This window comes from Salmo salar, chromosome ssa19 (genome assembly GCF_905237065.1).
Source record: "Salmo salar chromosome ssa19, Ssal_v3.1, whole genome shotgun sequence".
NCBI classification, from domain to species: Eukaryota; Metazoa; Chordata; class Actinopteri; order Salmoniformes; family Salmonidae; genus Salmo; species Salmo salar.
The window spans coordinates 47,869,674-47,897,351 of record NC_059460.1 but is presented as its reverse complement, the minus strand read 5'-3'; the positions used below and the strand labels follow the sequence as shown (position 1 = coordinate 47,897,351).

Here is a 27,678-nt window from a genome sequence, read left to right as displayed (position 1 = left end):
TTGTGATTCAACAATAACTTTATTAAGGAGTCCAGGAGGCAATGACAAATACAAAACCAAAGAAATGGGAAACTTAAAATCCCAGTCAGAAAGAAGGGCCATTCAACAGAAACGGGTTGGAGTAGAGGGTAACAAACACAAAATCAGTGGTAAAGACAAGAAAATAAACGTACAATCAGAAATGAAAATGATTCTGTGTGTACCTATGAGCGGATCCCTCTTTTCCTCTGTAGAGAAATTCACCATGATCTGCCTTCAGAAACACACCCCCACCCCTCCTCCGATAGAAGTAAAAAGCAGGAGTGCTTTTGAACCAAGCGTATGAGTGTGTGTGAGAGAGAGTGGAAGCGACTGATTTGGACTAACAAACCACAGCATTTGAGACAGGTGTTTAAAATGGAGGATTTAATTCTGTACAGGTTATATATCTAAATCTGAACTGAGGTGCTGCAGCAGACAGTCCTGAGGGTGGCAACTCAGAGACACAGCTGTATTTGAAGCATAGGGTCGTGTTCAGCAAGGGACAACAGAGCAAAACATTCTGCTACGAAAAAGAGAAGAAAAAAACATGTACTTCCTTGTTTCAAATAGTTTCTCCAGTTTCGTACCTACTGAACATAACACTCCGTTATTCTCTGACTGATCTCAATAGAGAAGCACTGCCAGTAACTCCCTCCCCCCACAGACAGGACAAATACAGCCAGGAAGACACACAGGGAACACGAATCATTGTGTCAGAATGGTCTATCAGATGCACACGTTAGTAAAGACAACATGACACACACACACACACCTCCACCAAATCGTCTGTACTGTGTGAGTCATAGTGGGATCCAACGCTGGTTGACCCTGTGAGGGTGACAGAGGTGAAAGTTCAAACCCCTCGCCTGTCTGGATGATTCAATGCATAGACATTTAAATTGGGAGATGAACCTCTATCACCACAGATTATCTCTATATACTCCTGCCCCCTCTACTATTGCCTTAGTAGTGTTTCTAAAAGTCACAGAGGAGCACACACACACAACATACAGGAGGAGAGGGAGTGAGAATAAAGACAAATAGAAAAATAATTCTAGGGATGGAAAACAGCATTTATTTCTGTCATCTTCCTTAGTTCTACTGGGTGTTTCTACCACGGGCCGGGGGTACAGCTACAACGGGCTTCAGTGCTAGACAGAACACCTAGTACAATCAACAGCACTCTCTACCTCCTCTGTTGGCCAGTGGATTAGCTTCAGTTGTTTTAGAGCTTGACGTTTGGAATAGTTTAGAGTCATATGATGACACATGGAATCTGCCATGAGGCTGTGTATATGTCTCTGACCTCTCGCTGACAGAGGGAGAGGGGTTCAGTTTATTAGGTAAATAAAAGAAAGCGCTTCGGAGGGGCGACAGGGTCAGGGTTGAAGAATCAGAGGTCAAGGGTCCTAGCTGAGCAGCTGGCGGATTTCCTTGTGCATGTGACACAGGAAGTCAACGTAGGAAGCTCCTCCGCTGGCGCTTTTGTCCTCACACAGGAAGTGTTTAAAGATTAGCTCCGCCTTGTCCTCCTGCTTCACCACCATCAACTAGAGACATGCAGAGAGAGATGTTAACAAACACACAGTATACTCCAACTACAACACAGAGAAATATAGAGATGGAAAGATACAAAGAACGAGAGAGAGAGAGCAAGAGAGGTAGTGAAGTGACCTTCATGTATCGCGATCGTTGTGATCTGAAGGAGTCGATGATCTCTCTGAGTCTCTGGGAGAACGGGTTGTCCAGCTCTGGCAGACTCGTCTGGAACGCAACACACATTTAAGAGATTGCTAACACACACATTCTTAGAGGTAGGAAGATGATTTGTATGAAGTTGAGAGGTGTGTGTGTGTGTGTGTGTGTGTCTCACCATGTTGGGGTCTATCTGGCTGAAGGTGGGCGTGCCGAAGATGTTGCTGAGCAGCTCCTGCTGGGCATTGGCTCCCACCCACAGGAAGAGGTAGAGCCCCGTCTCCAGGAGGTAGACTCCACCCTTTGACAGGCGCTCCTCCGAGTTACGTACTGCCATTGGCAACGACCCTCCATCCAACTTCACCTGGGATGGAAAGAGATTGGATTAATATACGATTTAACATTGATGTAATATGGTCTTACATGTTTGCTCACGCTTTGTCATGCAAAACGGGGCTGATTGAAGTGAAGAGCGAGAGAGCGAGCCTCTCACCAGGGGAAGTAGGCGGGGATAGAAGAAGACGTGGCTCTCTGATACGTCCATACAGCTGAGCAGCTGTCTCAGGTAGGCTCTGTCGTCTACTGAGACGTCAGCTCCCGGTTGCAGCACGTCGCTCTTCAACACACAGTTCAAGTAGACCGGCAGCAGCTTCATACACTCTGGTAGGATCAGCTACAGAAGGAGAGGACAGAGGGGGAAGGCTATGAGTGTGTGTAGCAGCGTGCCCCACTCACATTTCTCTTAACATTTTCAGACGGTAAATTAATTACTGAACTTTGTTTTTAAGCTCATGTTTTATCAGAATTATTTATAAAAAGTTCTGTCAGTGGTATTTTGCACAGGGGGCACACTGACTGGACCAGATAAAAAGCAACCCAGCCCTCAAGTGTGCAGACCGTATTGTCAGTGGACGAAAAAGAGTGTAGTGTGACACACAAAGCATTTCATTTGATTTTAGCTGCTGGTGATGGAAGGACTCTCAGGAGGTATGTTTGTAAATTCATTTGATATACAGTACCCTTCAGAAAGTACTCACACCACGTGACTTGATACACATTTTGTTGTGTTACAACCTGAATTTAAAATGGATTAAATTGAGATTTGCCACAATAGGGTTCCACATGATTTTTGATTTTCTCTGTACCCCACACAGAATTATCTATACTGAACAAAAATATAAAACACAAGACGCAACAATTTCAAAGATTTTACTGAGTTACAGTTCAAATAAGGAAATCAGTCAATTGAAATAAATGTATTAGGCCCTAATCTATGAATTTCACATTACTGGGCAGGAGTGCAGCCATTGGTGGGCATAGGCCCACCCACTGGGGAGCAAGGCCCAGCCAATCAGAATGTGAGGAAAAACTCAAAGGCTTTATTACAGACAGAAATACTCCTGTTTCATCAGCTGTCCGGGTGGCTGGTCTCAGACGATCCCGCAGGTGAAGAAGCCAGATGTGGAGGTCCTGGGCTGGCGTGGTTACACATGGTCTGCGGTTGAGGCCGGTTGGTCGTACTGCCAAATTCTCTAAAACAACGTTGGAGGCGGTGTATGATAGAGAAATTACCATGAATTTCTCTGGCAACAGTTCTGGTGGACATTCCTGCACCCAGCATGTCAAATGCACACTCCCTCAAAACTTGAGACATCTGTGGCATTGTGTTGTGTGACAGAACTGCACATTTTAGAGTGGCCTTATTGTCCCCAGCCCAAGGTGGACTTGCGTAATGATCATGCTGTTTAATCAGCTTCTCGATATGGCACACCTGTTAGGTGGCTGGATTATCTCGGTAATGTAGAAATGTAAAAAACAATTGTGCACAAAATTGAGAAATATGCTTTTTGTGGAACATTTCTGGAATATTTTATTTCATGAAACACGGGACCAACACTTTACATGTAGCTTTTATATTTGTGTTCAGTATATAAAGTCCCTCAGTCGAGCAGTGAATTTCAGACACATATGTAACCACATACTAGGGAGGTCTTACAATGCCTATTGGTAGATGGGTAAAAAATAAAAAAGCAGACAATGAATATCCCTTTGAGCTGGGTGAAGTAATTCATTACACTTTGGATGGTTACCAATGCACCCGGTCACTACAAAGATACAGGTGTCTTTTCTAACTCAGTTGCTGGAGAGGAAGAAAACCGCTCAATGGTGACTTTAAAACAGTTTCAGAGTTCAATGGCTGTGATAGTAGAAAACTGAGGATGAATCAAGAACATTCTAGTTACTCCACAATTTCAACCTAATTGACAAGAGTGAAAAGAATGAAGCCTGTACAGAATAAAAATATTCAAAAACATGCATCCTGTTAACTTTTTCTCTTGAATATTAAGTGTTATGTTTGGGGCAAATCCAATATATTACTGAGTACCACTCTCCACATGTTCAAGCATAGTCGTGGCTGCATCATGCCATGGGAATGCTTGTAATCGTTAAGGAATGAGGAGTTCGTTTTTCAGGATTAAAAGAAACGTAACAGAGTTAAACACAGGCATAAATCCTAGAGGAAAACCTGGTTCAGTCTGCTTTTCAGCAGGACAATAACTTAAAGGGCAAATCCACACGAGTTGCTTACCAAGAAGACTGAATGTTCCTGAGTGGCTGAGTTACAGTTGACTTAAATCTATGGCAAGACCTGAAAATGGTTGTCTAGTAATGATCAACAACCAATTTGACAGAGCTTGAAGCATTTAAAAAATAATAAAAATAGGCAGATATTGTAAAATCCAGGTGTGAAAAGCTGAGACTTACCCAGAAAGACTCACAGCTGTAAACTCCGCCAAAGGTGCTTCTACAAAGTATTGACTCAATGGGGGTGAACTTATTTAAAATAGACTTCTGTATTTCATTATCAATATATTTGCTCAAATGTCTAAAAACATTTTTTCACTGTCATTATGGGGTATTGTGTAGAGGTTGATGAGAAAAATGATTTAATACATTTTGAATTCAGGCTGTAACAAAATGTGGAATAAGTCAAGGGGCATGAATACTTTATGACGGTACTGTATGCTTACATATGCAGAAAAATACATAGTTTAACTGTAATCTGGCACCTTATATGTGCCTGTGTTGATGATTAAGCTATAAGGCACACGAGGCAGTGCTGTATCATGAATACAGTCCGAGGTAATTGGCGTTGTTCGGCCCGACGCGATAGGCCTTGCATGCCTTATTGCTTTTATAAAACTGTTACCAACATATAACAATGAATTACATACTTTCATTAAGACGTTATTTTGATAAGGGAATTAATAGAACATCATTCTTCCACCAGAAGATAGTTTTGTAAGAATATTTTGAAGATGAATACACAACGCAGAGGACAAGAGGTCAATAGAGTACTAATGATCAATGGAAAGTGTTTTTCTGTAATAGGGAATTATCAATGGAAATAGTTGGTTTTCAGTTCAACATAATGTCAGTCCTGAACTTACAGCTACTTGTGACACATTCTTATTGGTCCAAATGGTTAATACATTGAATCTGAAATAGGATACTTGTTATTTGGCCATTGGCCCAGTTTTATTGTAAGGAATTCTAATTGGTCAACCACTGGCTAGGCCTGGGTTATAAGGTATATCCTGTCCCTTTGTTCTGAGGAGAGAATCACAGGAGAGAACATCACTGTGGACCGGGGAGAATGACCATCTACTTCCAAGAATCATTTGTCCTATTTGAATAACCTATTTTCCTCCTCCTGATTTGCTTTGGGGTCTGTGTTATTAAAGAACATCAACTGCTAACAGTCTTTTGGTCATGTTGCTACAGACACGACCCAGTCGTTCATTATTTTTGCTTAGTTGCTATGCAAAAGGACTGGTCGTCCATTCTAAACAAAATGGTTGCTATGAAGGCTGTATAACGTTCTTGTCACTTGCTAGCTAGCTAGCCAACTTCAGCTAACTCAGTCACGTCAAACATTGGACCTAGAATGACCGTACACTAGCTGCATTTTTCTATTGACATTTAACGTGGATATGTCCAGGACAATAAACGTTGATGCGTGACATTTAACGTGGATATGTCCAGGACAATAAACGTTGGTGCGTGATTTCGACTGGCTCAGTAAAAGTTGTTTCGTCTGGGCACCGTTAACTCGACGTATGGTACGACACATCAAAATTCTAAAGTGAAACATTGTTTTCAGACAGGCAGACAGTGAGGCTTATATTAACCCCCGCTGTACCAAACTAAATGCTAGGCTGGAAGCAAGGGGAAGTAACGGCGAGTTGAGAACCATACAAGAGTTGACAGCAACAGCAACATGATATTCTGATGAAGGCGCAGTGATCATTCAGATGGAACGGTTAGCAGGCATAGGTGTGTTTGTGACGGCCAATACAGAACGGCTTGGAATGCTCCTCGTCCAATCAGCATCCAGGATCCAAACAACCCGTTTTATAATGTGCGTTATGATCCCATGTACTGTGTTGTAATGTGGATGTATTATCCTAGGCATGTTAGTGCAGTACATTGAGATGTGTGATTGACAACAGTCAGAATGACAGCCTCATTAAAATGACAATTGAACAGGTAAAGAGGTATGTTTAGACACATAAGCAGGAAAATAGACATTTTGACATAGAACTAGGCACAACGATTATGGCTGTAAATTGCAGGAAAAAGCTGTTTCAGGTGATGGAAAAATGCAAATGTATCCAACTTCAGGACAGGTGGCAACACCTTTCTCACGTACATTGTGCCCCCTCTAAAATAATGGGTGCACGACACCCCTGAGTACGTGTGTATAAATTGTGTGTGTGTGTGTGTGTGTGTGTGTTGGGGTGAGCATTTAGTGTGCGGGTGAGTGTCTGTGTATCATGCGTGTGTCACTGACCTGTCCAAGAGGGGGGCTGTGTGAGTGACTGACCTGTCCGGCAGACGAGGGGCTGGCACAGTTCTTGCGGTAGCAGGCCAGAATCTGGGCACACTGGTTCACCAAGGTGTCTCTCACCGTCTTGGTGGGGGTGTTCAATAGGCTGCGGTACGCTACACACACACAGAGAGAAAAAGCCCATTGGTATCCATTTCCAGACGAAGTTTAAATCCTACTGATCAGACTGCTATAACGCATCTGAAGTAGAATTGGTTGTTTGTTGAGTGAACCCTTGCTGTTCTTTATACATGCTCTCTTAGTAACGTAACCCAGAAACATAGTTAACTATTTCACTAACATACAGTGGCTTGCGAAAGTATTAATTCGCCTTGGCATTTTGGCATGTGGGGAGTCTCCCACATGCCTTCTGGCCAACACCAAACGGGTTTGCTTATTTTTTTCTTTAAGCAATGGCTTTTTTCTGGCCACTCTTACGCAAAGCCCAGCCCTGTGGAGTGTACGGCTTCAAGTGGTCCTACGGACTGATACTCCAATCTCCACTGTGGAGCTTTGCAGCCCCTTCAGGGTTATACATTTACATTTTACATTTTAGTCATTTAGCAGACGCTCTTATCCAGAGCGACTTACAGTAGTGAATGCATACATTTCTTTTTTTTTTTTTGTGCTGGCCCCCCGTGGGAATCGAACCCACAACCCTGGCGTTGCACACACCATGCTCTACCAACTGAGCTACAGGGAAGGCTAATCCCTCTCTGATTAATACCCTCCTTGCCTGGTCTGTGAGTTTTGGTGGGCGGCTCTCTCTTGGCAGGTTTGTTGTGGTGCCATACTCTTTCAATTTTTTAATAATGGATTTAATGTTGCTCTATGGGATGTTCAAAGTTTCAGATATTTTTTTAGAACCCAACTCTGATCTGTACTTCTCCACAACTTTGTCCCTGACCTGTTTGGAGAGCTCCTTGGTCTTCATGGTACCACTTGCTTGGTAGCATAGCAAACTCTGGGCCTTTCAGAACAGGTGTATATACACACACAGAGATCATGTGACACTTAAAGTCCACCTGTGCGCAATCTAACTAATTGTGTGACTATTGTGTGACTTCTGAAGGTAATTGGTTGCACCAGATCTTATTTAGGGGCTTCATAGCAAAGGGGTGAATACATATGCAGGCAGCACACACTTCACCAATTTGGACTATTTTGTGTATGTCCATTACATGAAATCCAAATAAAAACCCATTTAAATTACAGGTTGTAATGCAACAAAATAGGAAAAACACAAAGGGGATGAATACTTTTGCAAGGCACTGTATAGAGAGGGGAACAGGGAGATAGTTGGATAGACAACGTGCATCTTACCATACTTGGAGAAGAAGTTGATGATTGTGTCTGTCTCACAGTTCCGGTAGAGGTCGGCGAGCTGGGAGCAGCAGTTGACCGCCATGTTGTGGACCCTCAGACGCCGCTGACCACTACAGCTGGTGTACAACACCGCACACTGCATGAGTGCCCCCGTGTCCTCGCTGAGCTTGTCGTCATGGCGGAATTCCACGGTAACAGTCTTGTCACAGTCCAGTCCTGCCAGCTCCACGTCTGTCGTGTTACTCATGAAGAACGAGCCGAAGAAATCTGTCGCTCTGATACCTGGAGGAGAGAGGGAGGAGGTTATGATGGCACTGAAAAACAAGACTATTTAACACTAGGTGAAGTGTGTGAGAGCGAAACACCTACCTGTGCTCGTTCGGACCCTCATGACTGCGTCAAAGCCCATCGGCTTCTGAACGTCTCGCCGCAGATCATTCAGGAACCGTTCGCGGTCCATCTCAGCCTGACACATACACAGAGTGAGTGAAGGCAGATAACAGGAGAAGCGTGGATGGGGTTTGGATCAGCGCCAGTGTGTGTATAAATGTTTGTTTACCTGGAAGTAGGTGTATTTGTAGACTGAGCCGCCAGTGGAGACGGGCACCACGCCAAGCGTTGGCACGTCGACGTACTGGTTGGGGAACAGGAAGAGGTCCACACAGCAGCCCTGTGCTACACACTCCTTAGACAGGTTACTATAGAAACCAGACTGGGGCTGGAACAGAGACTGGGGGGGAAAGAGGAGCGAGACACATTGACAGAGTCATTAACTGCCCAACCAATACCAGAGAGAACCCATTCTCCCTCTGTGTTGTGTGTCTGCCACGCTGAGTAGCCATATCAGTTTACCTTGTCCTTGTGTGTGTGTGTGGGTGTGTGTGTACCTTCTCCTTGTCTGTTCCCACCAGTTTCTTGTCCTCTCTGTTCTTCAGCTTCCCAGGAGCCTCAGCGATTGGCAGACTGGAGTGGAACAAAAACAGCTTCCCGGCACAGTCTGCAGCCTTCAGTGCCTCCAGTCCTGCCTGGATGACTGGTCCAAACACCGTCTCAGTCTCCCTGGTGTCTGCAAACATCTCCGGAATCTGGTCTAGCAAACTGACACACACACACACACACAATGATTCTCTGCAACAGAAACAGTTGAGAAGCCTGGACAGATGAGACTTCTGCTGTAATATAAGTGATGGATATAAGTGTCTGTATATTAGAGCTCCACACCGCAACCATTTAGACATTTTGCAACCCTTTGACTTGGCTGTGTTTAATTTTTCTACATGGTCACCTCAAATCAAAACCCGTCAATCAGTAAAGTACATTATCCTCATGATTCCTGTAATGAAAGTTTACGCCCTGCAGCTGCCTACTGTGGGAGGGGCGCAAGCCACTCGCTCTCTCCTTTCCTGGGGTGGGTATAATTTATTTCTCAACTCTGATTACTGGGCTCAACAGCAACTATTTTACAACCTAGATATTACATATGGCTTTGAGATACGTCTATGGAGCCAATCGGCCATTGGGGAGTTTTTTAGGACATAAAATGTACTGCTAGATTCATTTATGGATACTAGCAGTGGGTATTATATTTAGAGTTGGCGATCTAGCTCATGTGTTTGGGTTTATATTTAGAGTTGGCGATCTAGCTCATGTGTTTGGGTTTATATTTAGAGTTGGCGATCTAGCTCATGTGTTTGGGTTTATATTTAGAGTTGGCGATCTAGCTCATGTGTTTGGGTTTATATTTAGAGTTGGCGATCTAGCTCATGTGTTTGGGTTTATATTTAGAGTTGGCAATCTAGCTCATGTGTTTGGAGTTTCCACTTAACCAGGTGGTGAATTAGCCCCCCAAAAAGAAGCCCATTATATTAGTATAGAAAGATGTAGGAAAAGTCATCTCCATTGAACAGTAAATACAGAAATAGACTATTTGTAAATCTGAAATTCATGACAATCACTGGATTAGGTTGCACATAACTTTTTCAATCACACCTTGTTAGATTAAAACAACTTATTTCTTGAATGCAATCTCAGTAGTCTATTAGACTAAAATGATTACTAGATTCAGAATATTTAAGATGAACAACGTTCATATTCAGTTAAGAGCAATTAACAATGGTTAGTATATTTATATTTTCCCTTCATGTAATACACAGGATTTCCAGTGCTCTATTTGGGACTCATTGGGTATGGGATGATGGTAACTAGACTTAATACTGAATGTTATGGATTGTTCTCATATCTGTTGATAGTGATTGACGCCAGACTGAAGGTACAAGGACCGATGACACTGATTGTTACTGTATTCTGTAGCAGCTGGTGTTGACAGAACGTCGGTGCTGTGAGATTAGAATAGAAGGACCAGAGTTAGACATGTTCTCTGCTTCTGTTCTGGAAGCGTCTCCCTGTTGCAACTTGTATTAGACCAGATTGACATTGATCATCTGCTCTTCTCCTCACCTTGAAAATCCCTATTATATTTACATATGTTCTCTATCGTGTGATAGCGCAAGAACAAAATAGCTGTGACCAAATCATGGGCTGGTGCCACCAACTGAAAAACATAGTTTCACCAGTGGACATGTTAGTCTGGAGATCTGGTGTGTGTGTGTGTACATACCTCTCGATGACCATCCGGCTGTCGTTGACGTCGACCAGGAAGCCGTCGAGCAGAGGCAGGAACATGTCACTGACGTCACTGACGACCATCATCTGGGGCTGGGCCAGGCTGGACTTGACGTTGTAGAAGTGCAACACCTTGTTATAGGTCACAAAACCCACGCGCACCACTGAGTCTGCCTCTGGATTCTCCCTGGAGAGGGACAAGACAGAAAATGTAATTAATTAGCTGGTGTGTGTGTCTACCTGGGCTGTGTGTGTGTGTGTGTGTGTGTGTGTGTGTGTGTGTGTGTGTGTGTGTATATACCTGGGCAGGCTGTGTGTGTGTGTATATACCTGGGCAGGCTGTGTGTGTGTGTATATACCTGGGCAGGCGTGTGTGTGTGTGTGTGTGTGTGTGTGTGTGTACCTGGGCAGGCTGTGTGTGTGTGTGTACCTGGGCAGGCTGTGTGTGTGTGTGTGTGTACCTGGGCAGGCTGTGTGTGTGTGTGTGTACCTGGGCAGGCTGTGTGTGTGTGTGTGTGTGTGTGTGTGTGTACCTGGGCAGGCTGTGTGTGTGTGTGTGTGTGTGTGTACCTGGGCAGGCTGTGTGTGTGTGTGTGTGTGTGTACCTGGGCAGGCTGTGTGTGTGTGTGTGTACCTGGGCAGGCTGTGTGTGTGTGTGTGTGTGTGTGTGTGTACCTGGGCAGGCTGTGTGTGTGTGTGTGTGTGTGTACCTGGGCAGGCTGTGTGTGTGTGTGTGTGTGTGTGTACCTGGGCAGGCGTGTGTGTGTGTGTGTGTGTGTACCTGGGCAGGCTGTGTGTGTGTATGTGTGTGTACCTGGGCAGGCTGTGTGTGTGTGTGTGTGTGTGTACCTGGGCAGGCTGTGTGTGTGTGTGTGTGTGTACCTGGGCAGGCTGTGTGTGTGTGTGTGTGTACCTGGGCAGGCTGTGTGTGTGTGTACCTGGGCAGGCTGTGTGTGTGTGTACCTGGGCAGGCTGTGTGTGTGTGTACCTGGGCAGGCTGTGTGTGTACCTGGGCAGGCTGTGTGTGTGTGTGTGTGTGTGTGTGTGTGTGTGTGTGTGTGTGTGTGTGTGTGTGTGTGTGTGTGTGTGTGTGTGTATGTGTGTACCTGGGCAGGTAGTCCAGTAGAGTCTTGAGCTCCTGACAGACGATGTTAACCATGCCGCTCTTCACGGCGTTGTAAGACACATCGATGAAAAAGATGAACGACGGGGGCTGGGGGAGCTTATTGTTCTGAGTGTGAGAGAGAGAAGAACTTAGTATTTAGACTAGACATATTGAGCATATTACATCATGAGAATCTCTGGTATGTGACAAGCTTGGTCCTCTCATCTGGCTCTTTGAGAAAATCTGCTGGTCCAAATGGAGCAACGCTACAGGCCTCCAGTCTCTCAGAAAAACACAGTAGTCACCTACCTTACAGTAGTCGACGGTTGCCACAAACTCGTAGCTGCCCAGCGAGAGCTCTGGCCGGTCACAGCAGTCCACCCTCTTCCCTGTGTGGTCCAGATGCTGAAAGTAGTGGGGAGGCACTGTGGATGGATGGATGGATATATTTAGAGAGATAGAGGGAGACAGTGTTATAACCTACAATAATGATACCACACTAACACAATATCTTCCTGCACACACAGATAGACACACACACACCGTCTGTGACGCAGCTGCAGAAGCCACACTGGAAGCGGCGTCCGCCCTCGATGAACTGCATGTAGGGACACATGTAGGCCTTACAGCGGTTACAGCGGATAGGACCGGCCTCCCCATGGTCCACGATGTACGGACGGGTCTGAGAGACAACAGGGTTGTTAAGACTCTTAAAGACTAGTTCAAGCTCAGAGAAAGTTTAACATAACAGTAACACGAGAGCGTGAATGTGACGAGAAGACCAGAGGAGATAACGGTGTGGTGTGTGTCTCACCTCGTCAGGGGGCAACATGGCTAGAGGTTTGATTACGGCAGCCAGGGGGACCTGGGACTGTTTGGCCATGTCGGCCGTGCAGGGTATGTTGTAGGCTGTACAGCGGATGAACCGCGGGCTGGCGTTGCCCTGGTCTTTCACCTGGAAGTTGGTGGTGACAAGGGGCGGAGTCTGACCTTTGACCCCCGTGGTGAACGGCTCACTGCTCTTGTTGGCCCGGTCGTCCTCAATCACCTGGATCTGTAATACAGAGAGAACGCCAGTTTTACAGACACACTAACGTCAATACGATAGAGGAGAGAAGAAAACACATGCAGGGAGAGAGTAAGAAAATAAAAACTTTTGAAAACAGTGATGCCATCCCATAATAGGGCTGCGAAATGAACTGAATTTACGTCGAAATCGCAATATTGTCATCGCAAGAGATCTATAACGGAAGCAGTAATTTGAAACGCCGCTCTCCCTCTACTCTTGCAGCTGCGCAGACGCTGTCAGATTGTTTCCAACAAGAACGATGCGGATTCTTAATACAAATGATTATATGTTATTATTATTATATAATTATTATATATTAACAGTTTGTGTTTTGATGTGGATACTTTCCTTAAGCACTGTACATTTTGTTACGTTACAGCCTCATTCTAAAATGTATTAAATTGTTTTTTCCCCATCAATAATGACAAAGCAAAAACAGATTTTTAGAATAAAAAAACTGAAATAACACATTTACATCGGTAGAGTGACCATTGTGTTCTCGGTCACCTCCCTGACCAAGGCTCTTCTCCCCTGACTGCTCAGACTAGGAAGAGTCTTGGTGGTTCCAAACTTCTTCCATTTAAGAATGATGGAGGCCACTGTGTTCTTGGGTACCTTCAATGCTGCAGACATTTTTTTTAGCAGACACTATCCTGTCTCGGAGCTGTACGGACAATTCCTTCAACCTCATGGCTTGGTTTTTGCTCTGACATCCACTATCAACTGTGGGACCTTATATAGACAGGTGTGTGCCTTTCCAAATCATGTCCAATCGATTGAATTTACACAGGTGGACTCCAATCAAGTTGTAGAAACATTAGGATGATTCATGGAAACAGGATGCACCTGAGCTCAATTTATAGTCTCATAGCAAAGGGTCTGAATACTTATGTAAATAAGGTATTGATTTTTTTTAAAACCTGTTTTCACGTTGTCATTATGGGGGTAGTGTGAAGATTGATGATGATTTAAAAAAAAATGTCATCCATTTTAGAATAAGGCTGTAACATAGCAAAATGCGGAAAAAGTCAAGGGGTCTGAATACTTTCCGAATGCAGTGTATATAGCAAGTCAAATTGCAATATTATGTTTTGCCGATATCATGCAGCCCTTAATCCCATAATACTAACACAATGGCACAGCAACACTGTAGAGTACAGTGCACAACACACCAAAACCACTTGGGAGGGCGTAACACAAATGTAGAATGATCGTGGACAAACTTCACAATGCAAGGAATTGTGGGTGAGTTGTGAGTGAGATACTGCAGGCTGGCATGCGAGGAGGTGGTGGTGGTGGTGGGGGGGTATCAGCACAGTGAGCATGGTCTACCCCCAGAGGGTCAGGGCAGTGTTTCCTCGTGATAAAAACATGTAGCAGTGGGGGAGGAAAAGGTCACGGGGGGGGTGGGGGGTATCTAGGACTGAGAAGCTCACCTCTGGTGACTTTATAAAAATCACATTTCTACTCCAAAATGGATGAAAATAAGGTGGGGTTTTACCTCAAGTTATGATACAATTGACCCGTGTTACATTTAGCACCCTATGCAGTCACAGCCTATTGCGGAGCAGTAACATGCTTAACCATGCCACTGCTAAAAACTCAGGGCATAAAAATTGGTGCAGTTTGCGCTATTTAGGAGTTTAGAAATAAATAAAGTAGGACTGGAAAACTGGGAAGATCCCCCCCCCTTTAACAAAGAGCATTAGCAACTTGACCAAGCCTCCCCCATTTCTCCTTCACCCAAATCCAGATAGCTGATGTTCTGAAAGAGATGCAAAATCTGGACCCCTACAAATCAGCCGGGCTAAACAATCTGGACCCTCTCGAAAATTATCCGCCGAAATTGTTGCAACCCCTATTATTAGCCTGTTCAGCCTCTTTCGTATCGTCTGAGATCCCCAAAGATTGGAAAGCTGCTGCGGTCATCCCCCCTCTTCAAAGGGGGAGACACTCTAGACCCAAACTGCTACAGACCTATATCTATCCTACCCTGCCTTTCTAAGGTCTTCGAAAGCCAAGTTAACAAACAGATCACCGTCCATTTCGAATCCCACTGTACCTTCTCCGCTATGCAATCTGGTTTCCGAGCTGGTCATGGGTGCACCTCAGCCACGCTCAAGGTCCTAAACGATATCATATCTGCCATCGATAAGAGACAATACTGTGCAGCTGTATTCTTCGACCTGGCCAAGGCTTTCGACTCGGTCAATCACCACATTATTATCGGCAGACTCAACAGCCTTGGTTTCTCAAATGATTGCCTCGCCTGGTTCACCAACTACTTCTCTGATAGAGTTCAGTGTGTCAAATCGGAGGGCCTGTTGTCCAGACCTCTGGCAGTCTATGGGGGTGCCACAGGGTTCAATTCTCGGGCCAACTCTCTTCTCTGTATACATCAATGATGTCACTCTTGCTGCTGGTGATTCTCTGATCCAACTCTACGCAGACGACACCATTCTGTATACTTCTGGCCCCTCTTTGGACTCTGTTAACTAACCTCCAGACGAGCTTCAATGCCTTACAACTCTTTCCGTGGCCTCCAACTGCTCTTAAATGCAAGTAAAACTAAATGCATGCTCTTCAACCGATCGCTGCCCAAACCTGCCCGCCCATATTTTGCTCCTTTGCACCACAGTATCTCCACTTGCACACTCATCTTCTGCACATCACCCCAATGTTTAATTTGCCATACTGTAGTTATTTCGCCACTATGACCTATATTGCCTTACCTCCCTTATCCTACCTCATTTGCACACATTGTATATAGACTTTCTCTATTGTATTATTGACTGTATGTTTGTTTATTCCATGTGTAACTCCTTGTTGTTGTTTGTGTCGCACTGCTATGCTTTATCTTGGCCAGGTCGCAGTTGTAAATGAGAACTTGTTCTCAACTAGCCTACCTGGTTAAATAAAGGTGAAAAAATAAATAAAAAAATAATATATATATATATTTTTTTTAAACTTCAGTTTTCTCCACGATTGCAAGAATTGTTGTGCTTTGACTGCTTGTCAGAATGCATGTTTCCCTCCCTATTGCACTTCAATGTGCCTTCGAGAGGAATATTTATCTCGCATAGAACACACAAGCCAACTCAGTAAACAGGTCAAATATTCTACTACAGGGTTATCTGATCTCTCTATTAGATATCGTTTTGTTTGCAGAGGAAAAGTCAATGTGGACTGTTCCAGCATCTTTAAAGTATGCTTCAGCAGAAATACTTTTTCATGTTCCATATTTTTCGACGGTGGCGGCAATGATTTTGACGTTGCGCAGCGCCACAGCTAAATGATTGCAGCGGAAACACTGATCACGCGGTTCGGGTGTAGCAGTTAGTGAAGCGGAGAGGACACAGAAGATTGCTGGGCTGGGGTCAGGGATTAGGGCATAGGGTGCAGACAGGGATGATTGGTTAAGGGGTATAGCAGAGGAGTTAGGGTGTAGGGGTTAGGGTGCAGAGAGATAATGGGTTAAGGGGTATGGAATAGGGGTTAGGGTATAGACAGGGGGATAATGGTTTACGGGGTAGGGCATAGGGCATAGGGGTTACAAGGTAAACAGGAGACTTACTGGACTGGGGATAGCATCTGGGTCTATTCTATGTCTGAATTTCTGCACAGCCGGCAGCTCAGACGCTTGCTTTACATTCACAACAGAGTTTTGTCCAGCAAATCATCAAATTAAACAAACCAAAAGAAAAAAAACGGGACAAAGAGACAAGAGGATGAAAATAACTCTGTAGCAGGATTATTAAATCCCTGACTGATTGTCCAGACTGGGATTATTGGTTCTAGATTAGTCAGTGATCAGAGAGAAGGCCAGCAGATCATCAGTCTGAAGCACATGCTCAACTTGGACTGGGTTACACTGTTAGACAGACATGCAGTTTTGTATTGCCATCCTTGAAAGAATTGATTCTCATCCAAAATCCTATTTTCCGTAACCTCCCCAACCTCAACCCCCCAAAATAGCATTTTTACTCATAGGGACCGGCAAGATATACTCACTTTTCCTTGTTTTATTATTCTTGTGAGGACTTCTGGTACCCACAAGGATAGTTAAACAAAAACACACACGGTACAATATCTAACATCATTATCACCAACACACTAATACATCACAGGACAAAGTGTTTACATGTTAGCAGGATAGGGATAGTGCATGTGTGTCTTACCGGGCTGGGGATGGAGTCAGGGTCCAGTCTCTTCTGTGTGGGTGCAGGGGTGGGAGCTGGGCCTGCTCCGTAGTTCTGTTGCCCAGGATACTGCGGGCCTGCATAGCCGGGCTGGGGGCCTCTGGGCTGCCCAAATGCACCTAGGGAGAAAAATATTTATCCATCCATTAGAAACACTTCTGGTTTATTAGCTAGAAAATGGTGAACCTACCAAGACAACATTTTGTTGTCAAAAGCAAGCCAGCGGTCTGGTAGAAGTTGTACAGGGGTTTGAACATGGTGTACTCACCATTCTGCTGGGGTGGGTATCCTCCCTGCATGCCAGGCTGAGGAGGCTGCTGCATGGGGCCAGGGGGAAGGTGGTTGGCCTGCTGCTGGGACATGGAGGGGGGTGGCATGGGGCATTGGGGAGGGGGGCCAGAGTGGAAGGGAGGGGGCCCGGGTTGGGACGGGGGCTGGGGGCAGGGTACTGGGCAGGGGGTGCAAAGGTAGGTGGGAAAGGGCCAGGTTGGGAGGAGGGAGGGGGGCCAGAGTACGAGGCCTGGGAGACTGGAGGAGGAGCAGAGTTTGGGAAGGTTTGCTGAGCAGGGGTAGGGGGGGCCAGGTGGGAAGGACTGTTGTCGAGAGACTGCAGGGGCCCAAGGTTGGCTGGAAGGGGGAGGGCCCGAGTATGGAGAGGAGGAGGGGAAGGGTTGAGAGGGAGGGGGGGCGGAGGAGGGGAAGGGTTGTTGTTGAGAGGGAGGGGGGCCATCATAGTAAGGTTGGGGGGCTGCAGGCTCACTGGGAGGGGGAGGCTGGGAGGGGGCACCAGACACTGGGGGAGGAGCTTGTGTATAGGAGGGAGGGGCTGCAGCGGAGTAGGCAGCACTGATTGGAGGCTTGGAGCTGGGAGGTGGAGCTGGTGAAAGAGCCGAGAACATTAAATTCAGCAAGAATCGCTAACTTGAGTTGTGTTTAGTAGGATGCAAAGTTCGGCACCAAATTCGTCAATTGACTCATTCTAAATAATTCCTTACCATATCCCGGCCCAGCAGAGGTGAGGGGGCCTGACCCGACCTGCATCCCTGACATCTGATTGGTCATCTGTTGCATGGAGGGCTGCGCCCGGTACTGCTGGGGGTATGAAGGGTGTGGCCCCGACAAGTTCATAGCACCGTGGCTATACGGCTGAGACACTGGAGGCCTGGACACACGTACACAAAAACAACTCAGTACACACACACACACAACCGCTGTCTACTGGATACTCTTCATGTGTGTTGTCTGACCTGTGAGCTGGCTGAGCCATAGAGTGATCCATAGGTGGGGGTCCATTCTGAATGTCTCCCTGGGCATACTGGGAGTAGGCGTGGTTGGTGGAGACTGGAGGGGGGCCCCTGGCAGATCCTGAGAGAGGAGGAGGCTGTTAGGCACCTGCCTGCAATGACCACAGGTTTGAAACACAGAGGATGCATTCTTGAAGTTACATCATCCGCTATGATGAATGTTATGTCATCAACGCAAGAATGTTAAATGGAGGATTCCTTCCTGCCAAAAAACCCACGTTGGTAAAGTTAGTCATCCTAAGGTAAGGTTAGGCGGTATACCGTATACGTTGGTAGAGTTAGTCATCCTAAGGTAAGGTTAGGTGGTATACCGTATACGTTGGTAAAGTTAGTCATCCTAAGGTAAGGTTAGGCGGTATACCGTATACGTTGGTATTTTGAATACCTTGTAGGTAAAGTCATGTGAGAAAGCTATATCTTAGATTTGGAACTTTAAGCGGTTCATGAGAACCATTGCTCTCAGCCACATGACCAGCGGGCTGGAGAAGTGTGTAGGTAGGAGGAAGGAGCCGAGAGGAAGCAGTTACCCAAGTCAAGAGGAGAGGACAGGTCAGAGACTGGGTTAGCTGCCACAGCCTTAGAGGGAAAGCTGGCATAGGTAGAATAACCTGAAAGACAAGAAGAGGCAGACACCATGTACTGAGGAAAAGAAATGCTGAAAGACAGGTGAGGAGGAACACATACAAGCATTCACACTGCTCCAATCAAATACATCCAAACAGGTTAAGTTCCCTTTCTCACACAGACACACACAGGAAAGGCAATGAGTAAACTTTTCAATGGGCACAGAGACTCTCTCTACCTTGCAGAAGGCAAGCTAGCTTTTGGGAAGAACAGAAAGACAGGAAAATAAGCAGGAGGGAAGAAGCGAACCAGAGGGATAAGGTTAGGGAAAGAGGGACAGACATACCTTGTGGAGCCCCAGGCTGGTAGGCTGTAGCGGGGCCGCTGTAGGGTCCGTAGGGGCCGGGGTAGCCACCCCCCAAGGGAGCGTAGCTAGGCTGGCCGTAGCCAGGCTGGGGCTGGCCGTACGGAGATGCCATGGGAGGCTGCTGGTTCACATTCATCCTCAATTCATACCTAGAGCTGGGAGAAGTTAACATGCATTTAACTCCCGAGGCAGGGTTTGATTTCTATATCAACTTCACTGCCCTGACAATACTAGACTGGGCCAACAACGTGAATGTTGACGTTCCAGGTGCAGGGCTCTACAGTGACACTATTGTACTCGCATATTTGCCTAAATAATTAGCTGCGCGAATTAGAATTTTTTATTTAGGCGCACCAGTGAATCAAGAGAAATTAAGGAGTCTTTATTACCTCAAATATTTTTCATTTTTGTTCGCCAACATTTAAAAACTTAGGCGCACGTGCTCCATGAAAAAGAGGTCAGCTTTGAGCCACACGGGACTGCCCTGCTTCGTTAGGGTAAGAATCCCTGTAGTTGGAAGTGAGCCCCTGCTATCAGAGCTGAGAGAAGAAGAATGGTTTCATGCATGTTAACATTAGAAGCCTCCTCTCTAAGTTTGTTTTATTCACTGCCTTAGCACACTCTGCCAACCCGGATGTCCTAGCCATGTCTGAATCCTGGTTTAGGAAGACCACCAAAAACCCTGAAATTTCCATCCCAAACTATAACATTTTCCGACAAGATAGAACTGCCAAAAGGGGGAGGAGTTGCAATCTACTGCAGAGATAGCCTGCAGAGTTCTGTCTTACTATCCAGGTCTGTGCCCAAACAATTTGAGCTTCTACTTTTAAAAATCCACCTTTCCAGAAACAAGTCTCTCACCGTTGCCGCTTGCTATAGACCACCTTCTGCCCCGAGCTGTGCCCTAGACACCACATGTGATTTGATTGCCCCCATCTATCTTCAGAGATTGTGCTGTTAGGTGACCTAAACTGGGACATGCTTAACACCCCGGCCATCCTAAAATCTAAGATGCACCTCAATCTCACACAAATTATCAAATGAACCTACCAGGTACAACCCCAAATCCGTAAACACGGGCACCCTCAATGATATCATCCTAACCAGCCTGCCCCCGAAATACACCTCTGCTGTCTTCAACCAGGATCTCAGTGATCACTCCAAAAAGTTCTGGGACACTGTAAAGTCCATGGAGAGTAAGAGCACCTCCTCCCAGCTGCCCACTGCACTGAGGCTAGGAAACACTGTCACCACTGATAAATCCGCGATAATTGAGAATTTCAATAAGCATTTTTCAACGGCTGGCCATGCTTTCCACCTGGCTACCCCTACCCGGTCAACAGCCCTGCGCCCCCCACAGCAACTCGCCCAAACCTCCCCCATTTCTCCTTCACCCAAATCCAGATCACTGATGTTCTGAAAGAACTGCATAATCTGTACCCCTACAAATCAGCTGGGCTAGACAATCTGGATCCTCTCTTTTTAAAATTATCCACCGAAATTGTTGCAACCCCCATTACTAGCCTATTCAACCTCTTTCATATCGTCTGAGATCCCCAAAGATTGGAAAGCTGCCGCGGTCACCCCCCTCTTCAAAAGGGGGAGACACCTTAGACCCAAACTGTTATAGACCTATATCCATCCTGCCCTGCCTTTCTAAAGTCTTCGAAAGCCAGGTTTAACAAACAGATCACGGACCATTTCGAATCCCACCGTACCTTCTCCGCTATGGAATCTGGTTTCCGAGCTGGTCATGGTTGCACCTTAGCCACACTCAAGGTTCTAAACAATATCATAACCGCCATCGATAAGAGACAATAACGTGCAGCTTTCGACTGTCAATCACCACATTCTTATCAGCAGACTCAACAGCCTTGGTTTCTCAAATGACTGCCTCACCTGGTTCACCAACTACTTCTCTGACAAAGTTCAGTGTGTCAAATCGGAGGGCCTGTTGTCCAGACCTCTGGCAGTCTCTATGGGGTGCCACAGGGTTCAATCCTTGGGCCGACTCTTTTCTCTGTATACATCAATGATGTCGCTCTTGCTGCTGGTGATTCTCTGATCCACATCTACTCAGACGACACCATTCTGTATACTTCTGGCCCTTCTTTGGACACTTAACTTCCAGACGAGCTTCAATGCCATACAACTCGTCCTTCCGTGGCCTCCAACTGCTCTTAAATACAAGTAAAACTAAATGCATGCTCTTCAACCGATCGCTGCCCACACCTGCCCGCCCATCTAGCATCACTACTCCGGACAGTTCTGACTTAGAATATGTGGACAACTACAAATACATAGGTGTCTGGTTAGACTGTAAACTCTCCTTCCAGACTCACATTAAGCATCTCCAATCCAAAATTAAATCTTGAATCGGCTTCCTATTTCGCAACAAAGCATCCTTCACTCATGCTGCCAAACATACCCTTGTAAAACTGACTATCCTACCGATCCTTGACTTCGGCGATGTCACTTACAAAATAGGCTCCAACACTACTCAGCAAATTGGATGCAGTCAATCACAGTGCCATCAATTTTGCCACCAAAGCCCCATATACTACCCACCACTGCGACCTGTATGCTCTCGTTGGCTGGCCCTCGCTTCATATTCGTCGCCAAACCCACAGGCTCCAGGTCATCTACAAGTCTTTGCTAGGTAAAGCCCCACCTTATCTCAGCTCACTGGTCACCATAGCAGCACCCACCCATAGCACGCGCTACAGCAGGTATATTTCACTGGTCATCCCCAAAGCCAATTCCTCCTTCGGCCGCCTTTCCTTCCAGTTCTCTGCTACCAATGACTGGAGCGAACTGCAAAAATCACTGAATCTGGAGACTCATATCTCCCGCACTAACTTTAAGCACCAGCTGTCAGAGCAGCTCACAGAACACTGCACCTATACATAGCTCATCTGTAAATAGCCCATCCAACTACCTGATCCCAATACTGTTATTTATTTTGCTCCTTTGCACCCCAGTATCTCCACTTGCACACTCATCTTCTGCACATCTATCACTACAGTGTTTAATTGCTATATTGTAATTATTTCGCCACTATGGCCTATTTATTGCCTTACCTCCCTTGTCCTACCTCATTTGTACACATTGTATATAGACTTTCTCTATTGTATTATTGACTGGGTTTGTTTATTCCATGTGTAACTCTGTTGTTTGTGTCGCACTGCTTTGCTTTATCTTGGCCAGGTCACAGTTGTAAATGAGAACTTGGTCTCAACTAGCCTACCTGGTTAAATAAAGGTGAAATAAAGATAAAACAATTAAAATCAGTCAAGGTGAAAAGAGTGTGAGCAGGTTGATGTAGTAACCCACTAAGGTCACCCTACCAGTCTGGGTTCCCCTGGTTCTAGAGAGAATAGATGCCCACTCAGCACAACCAGGCCAGCAGCTGTGTAATGGAGTCAGTATTGTACTGCAGGACTGCAGCCAACACCTCAGACATGGGTTGCTGCTGCATATCTCCTGGTTTCCCTCTCCATCAATGCTGATGTAGACGATCTGGAAAGCTGAGAGAGAATTCCAAGAGGGCATCCACCATATTTATTTTGCTTATGATTTGATCAGTGCAGAGGAGAGAAAAAGCACTAGAGTTTTGAGATGCAGCCCAGGTCCTGTTTAGCTTCACACCCGCAGTCTCAAACCTAGTCAATGTGCTGGACGGCTTGTAGTTACAGTAACATGAGATGATATAGCCTGTGGACAGCTACACGTCACTGACAGTCAGTGACGTGTACACTACCAGTCAAAAGCTTTAGAAAACCTACTCATTCAAGTCCCCCCCCCCCTATTTTCTACATTATAGAATAATAGTGAAGACATCAAAACTATGAAATAACATATGGAATCATGTCGTAACCAAAAAAAGTGTTAAACAAATTAAAATATATTTTATATTTGAGATTCTTCAAAGTAGCCACCCTTTGCACACTCTTGGCATTCTCTCAACCAGCTTCATGAGGTAGTCACCAGGAATGCATTTCAATTAACAGCTGTGCGTTGTTAAAAGTTAATTTGTGGAATTCTTTCCTTCTTAATGCATTTGAGACAATCAGTTGTGTTGTGACAAGGTAGGGTTGGTATACAGAAGATGGTCTATTACCAAATAGGGCTAAGTCCATATCATGTCAAGAACAGCTCAAATAAGCAAAGAGAAACGATAGTCCATCATTACTTTAAGACATGAAGGTCAGTCAATCCGGAAAATTTCAAGACTGTTGGAAAAGCATTCTAGGTGAAGGTGTTTGAGAGAATTCCAAGAGTGTTCAAAGCTGTCTAGGCAAAGGGTGGCTACTTGAATAATCTCAAATATAAAATATATTTAGATTTGTTTAACACTTTTTTGGTTACTACATGATTCCATGTGTTATTTCATAGTTTGTCTTCACTATTATTCTACAATGTAGAAAATAGTAAAAATAAAGAAAAACCCTTGAATGAGTAGGTGTTCTAAAACTTTTGACCGGTAGTGTATGTCTATAATAGCTGTGTCACATTCCCTTTGACACAGTTTGAAACACACCTATATCAGCTCTGTGTATTGTTTGTCTAGACCACACCTTCACAATACACCTCAGTACACACTTGGCCCGGCCTTAAGCTCATGGGAATTGGCCTATATGGATAGGGCTACATTTAAATGTTTCTTACAGAAGAAATATGGAAAGCATATTAATAACCATGGTAGCAATTAAAAGGGAACAGTTTGGAGATAATGGGGAAATTAGACTAAAGATGACTACAGTTCAACTGACTGAATCTAAACATTACACTGTTGACTTTGATCATTTTACATTTACTGTACTTTTTGCCACATTTGTTGATAACGAAATCTGAAAACTCTGGAAAAATGGAGGTAGTTGCAACATAGGACCAATAAAAGGACAAGGGTTTGAGAGAGAGGTCTAACTGGTGTCTCCAAGGTGACACACACCTCTCCAAACTGCACAGTTCCCCAGTCATTTCAATGCACTTATGGCTAAAAGAAATGATCAACTACAAGGTGCTTTTATGCGCTCTCCTAGCTGTACCATTAAGGAACTAGACCAAGCACACTTGTAGTTGTTTTGTTTGGAACATCACTCATTCCCAGTCTTTACACAAGATCACACAATCCAAAAACGGTCCATTATAAATCGCGATCGGGTTCAGGAGGGCATGATTTGAAAGTGTGTTCAATTGGCAACATGACTAGCTAAATTATAAGATACGATCTTACAGTGTTAGGCTTTCATAAGGCAATTCTGAGAAGCAGATGGTAATTTGGGTGCGCATAGAATGGAGTCATGAGTGCGTTCAGATGTGTGGTTCGTGGAACATTTTCTCCACAATACAGACTCATAGGGTATAATGCCATGCCAACTTGTAACTGTACATCAAACAGTGATCGTAAACATTAATATTGTATATTACATGAGGTTTATGATACGGAAATGTGAAGAGCACATTTGGACTCACGGGTGTTTGGCTTGCTTGTATGAAATCAAAGCTGTAGTTATAATCCTCAACGGTCATCTTTCAAAATACATTGAGTCCTCTTTCATTTACAGCATTTCCCTCACTCAGACAACAGAATATTAGCAAAAATTGCCCAATTAGCGGGAGGGATGGGGCAACTTCTTGTCGCATGAGGTGCTCATGTTCAGATCGTCTAACAGACTAAACCCACACAGAGCTGTGAAGTAGAGACGGTGAGCTGACATCATGTACTATAGCATGTTACTGTAATTCCAATTTAGGCGTTCACCAGTGTCCAAATCTGCCATTTTCAAACTGGATACAGGTACGAGTGTAAAGGGTTAATTATCCTACAACAGACCTGACATGGTATTGAGTTTGGCAAACAGGAGGATGACGTTTCCCACACTTCATTTTCTTTTAAACACACCTAACTTATCTTTGTGAACCACCAATACAACCCTAGCTATACAACACAAGTAGGACCAACCTCGGATCAATCAGATCTTGTTGAACCATAATGCTCAATCAAACGTCATGTTCTACGCTGACAGGCAGCCATACAATCACAGAGTTAGTCTATGCTGTAGTGTCCTGTCCTCTGAACACTGAAAGTAGGCCTAGCTAACGTTACACCACCTAACGTTACTTGTCAACAAGACTGTTCGCATACTAGTAGCTGAGAGTAACTGGCTATTGAGCATTCATTCACTTACAACATGTCTTTCCTAAAGGTTAAACGAGCAGGTTAAAGGCACCGATAGTCACAAGAAAGACGAGCATGATATTGAAATAATTGGTGTAACTCATTGACTAAAGTAGCTAGCTAGTCTCATCCAATGGAATTCGCATCGGTTAGCTAGCTACTACCGTTACTAGGTTACCTTGGCTGGCTTGTTAGCTGATGTAGCAATATTATCTTATGACAAACACGGGTTCATCCAACGCAGTTCTTTCAATAATTCAAAGTAGAAGTTGCCACGGCTAGAAATACAATACCGTTGGATCCGTGTATCTATTAGCGTGACAGGCCTCTTGAATGACCCATCTTCGCCGTAGCGGCTTTGGCAACAACAACAAAAAACGGTCCAACATGCAGTAGCTAGCTAACATTACGACTGGCTATCTAATTAGCTAGCTAAATCTGTCTAGTAACTGATTCTCGTTCAAAATGCTCAGATTACTTGGTCAATACAGCCCACGAGAGTATATTGAACACTTCAAAGAACAACGCAGCAGAGGTATTTGGGGTTAGCTGGCTAGCCAGGCAAGAGTAGCTAGTTGGTTAGCTAACCTCAGCAACCAATGTCGCATTTCACCTAGCTAGCTAAATGATTATTCACGGTCCAGACCAGGCAGAGAATCAATCATATTTGTTTCTATACACTGAGTCTTCAGTCGAAACTTAAAAGCACTAACCTTTGTCAGCTAGTTGAGAGTTCGGGCCTAATTTACACACTGTTTTTAATCATGGAAATAAGAATCAGCAGTGGCTATCCTGTTAGCCATGTAGGTAGTTAAATTAGCATGTAGTTAGAAGAACCAGTATCTGTGCGTTGGACCTCTGGCTCTAACGTCCAGAAAGCTCCGATTCAAACTCTACAATCGTTGTCATGTCAAAATACGTTCGTTGATCAGCAAATATGGAGTTTCGCTGAGCAACTATCTACATTTAATCACGATACGGCCGGTATGTACTTCCAAAAAAGGTCCAGCGTTAAATAAAAATGTACAAACAACAGAGGCATTTTAAATATTTTTCTTAGACCTTTTTTTGGAAGTACATACCGACCGTAAAGAGAGTAAATTACGATAGTATTTTTGACATAACGCTTAAAGAGCTGTTGGATGAGAGTTTGAATCGGAGCATTCTGGGCGTTAGAGCACCACCACGGAATCCCAATCCTGTTTTCTTTCAAGGAATGTCACACACTGCACCGAGGTACAACTCGACAACCCACCTCCAACTGGGTAAAATAACAAGTTAGCCAGGCGTTTGTTTCCTGTTCAGAACCAGTTCCGAAGCCCTTTGGCCGTCAATACTTCAAAGAGATGTCTTCCCGGGATGGATGTTCTGCTAATCCTTTCTCTGGTTTCTCTCCAAGCAGACATTCGCACCGGAAGTGTCGTGCATGTCTGCCACGTCCACATCCGGACAGGGGTTGGGTTATGAATTATGTAACGTTGCGTTCATAACAAAGTGGGAATTTACCACCATAGAGTTAGCTAGAGGACTATAGATGGGGAAAAAAAGTGTTTTGGCATGGACATTGCCAAAACACTTAGGGATTCACCATTTTAAAGTAGCGAACTAGGTGGGCCTCCTTGGGTGAAGGAAGGATCATATGATTCCATCTGGGTCATCAGGAGGGATCAGACAATGAATTATACTTGTGAGCAAACATACCATAACTATAGGTGGCAGTAAAACGCCATCCTTGGCTTTATACCTTTTCAAACGACACTCTGGAGTCTAGACTAGTCTAGATGGCAGTATACACCCTTTCAGTTTGTTGTGCCTGTTTACTCCTCAGGTTGTCATTCCTTCCTTTCTGCAGATCCAGCACCAATCCAGATCCCGGGTTCCAGTACCAGTCCCAGCACCAGACGAGGCACAGAGGAGGGAGCAGACCAGACCTTCACCCGGAGTGAGTGGACCACAGGTAAGTACTACCATTGACCTCTGGGTCTAGGGCTCCCTTGTGTGTCTGATTGCTCCTCAGTTTGTCCTTCCTCCCCTCTACAGACCCAGGTCCCGACCCAGAACCTGCAGCAGCCCCAGTTCGCGGTTCCTGTTTTTTCCCAGTTCCCAGCACCAGAACCAGCACCTCTGGTCTCCAGTCCCAGCCCCAGCACCAACACCAACACGGTTCCCAGTTTCCAACCCAGACACCAACTGTTCCCCACCTCCAATAAAAGGACACAGACAGACCGGCAGCCACTCCACCAGACCAACCACTCAAGAAAAAAAATAAAAACTGAAACAAACACTATCAAATGAAGACGGACGGACGGACGGACAGTAATAGTTTGAATTTTG

At 45.0% G+C, this 27,678-nt stretch overlaps 1 protein-coding gene across 5 annotated transcripts; it reads right to left on the bottom strand.

Moving 5' to 3' along the window:
* LOC106578928 (protein transport protein Sec24C) lies at window positions 1-26,775 on the bottom strand. Of its 5 annotated transcripts, none has more exons than XM_014158200.2 (21): window positions 26,600-26,775; window positions 19,143-19,318; window positions 18,760-18,840; window positions 18,176-18,293; window positions 17,924-18,090; window positions 17,197-17,805; window positions 16,908-17,047; window positions 12,475-12,714; window positions 12,204-12,342; window positions 11,970-12,085; window positions 11,662-11,786; window positions 10,551-10,742; window positions 8,821-9,031; window positions 8,493-8,663; window positions 8,303-8,399; window positions 7,931-8,215; window positions 6,572-6,723; window positions 2,210-2,389; window positions 1,895-2,080; window positions 1,696-1,785; window positions 1-1,571 (listed from the first exon to the last, which is right to left on the bottom strand). In XM_014158200.2, exons 2-21 carry the CDS (start codon window positions 19,297-19,299, stop codon window positions 1,431-1,433), a joined length of 3,597 nt encoding a protein of 1,198 aa, XP_014013675.2. In that variant the 5' UTR covers window positions 19,300-19,318; window positions 26,600-26,775; the 3' UTR covers window positions 1-1,430. The 5 variants fall into 5 exon arrangements, with proteins under 5 accessions (XP_014013675.2, XP_014013677.2, XP_045558346.1 ...); XM_014158202.2 differs by having other exon boundaries at window positions 6,605-6,723; XM_045702390.1 differs by lacking the exon at window positions 26,600-26,775 and adding an exon at window positions 26,058-26,265.
* Window positions 26,776-27,678: the final 903 nt, after the last annotated feature.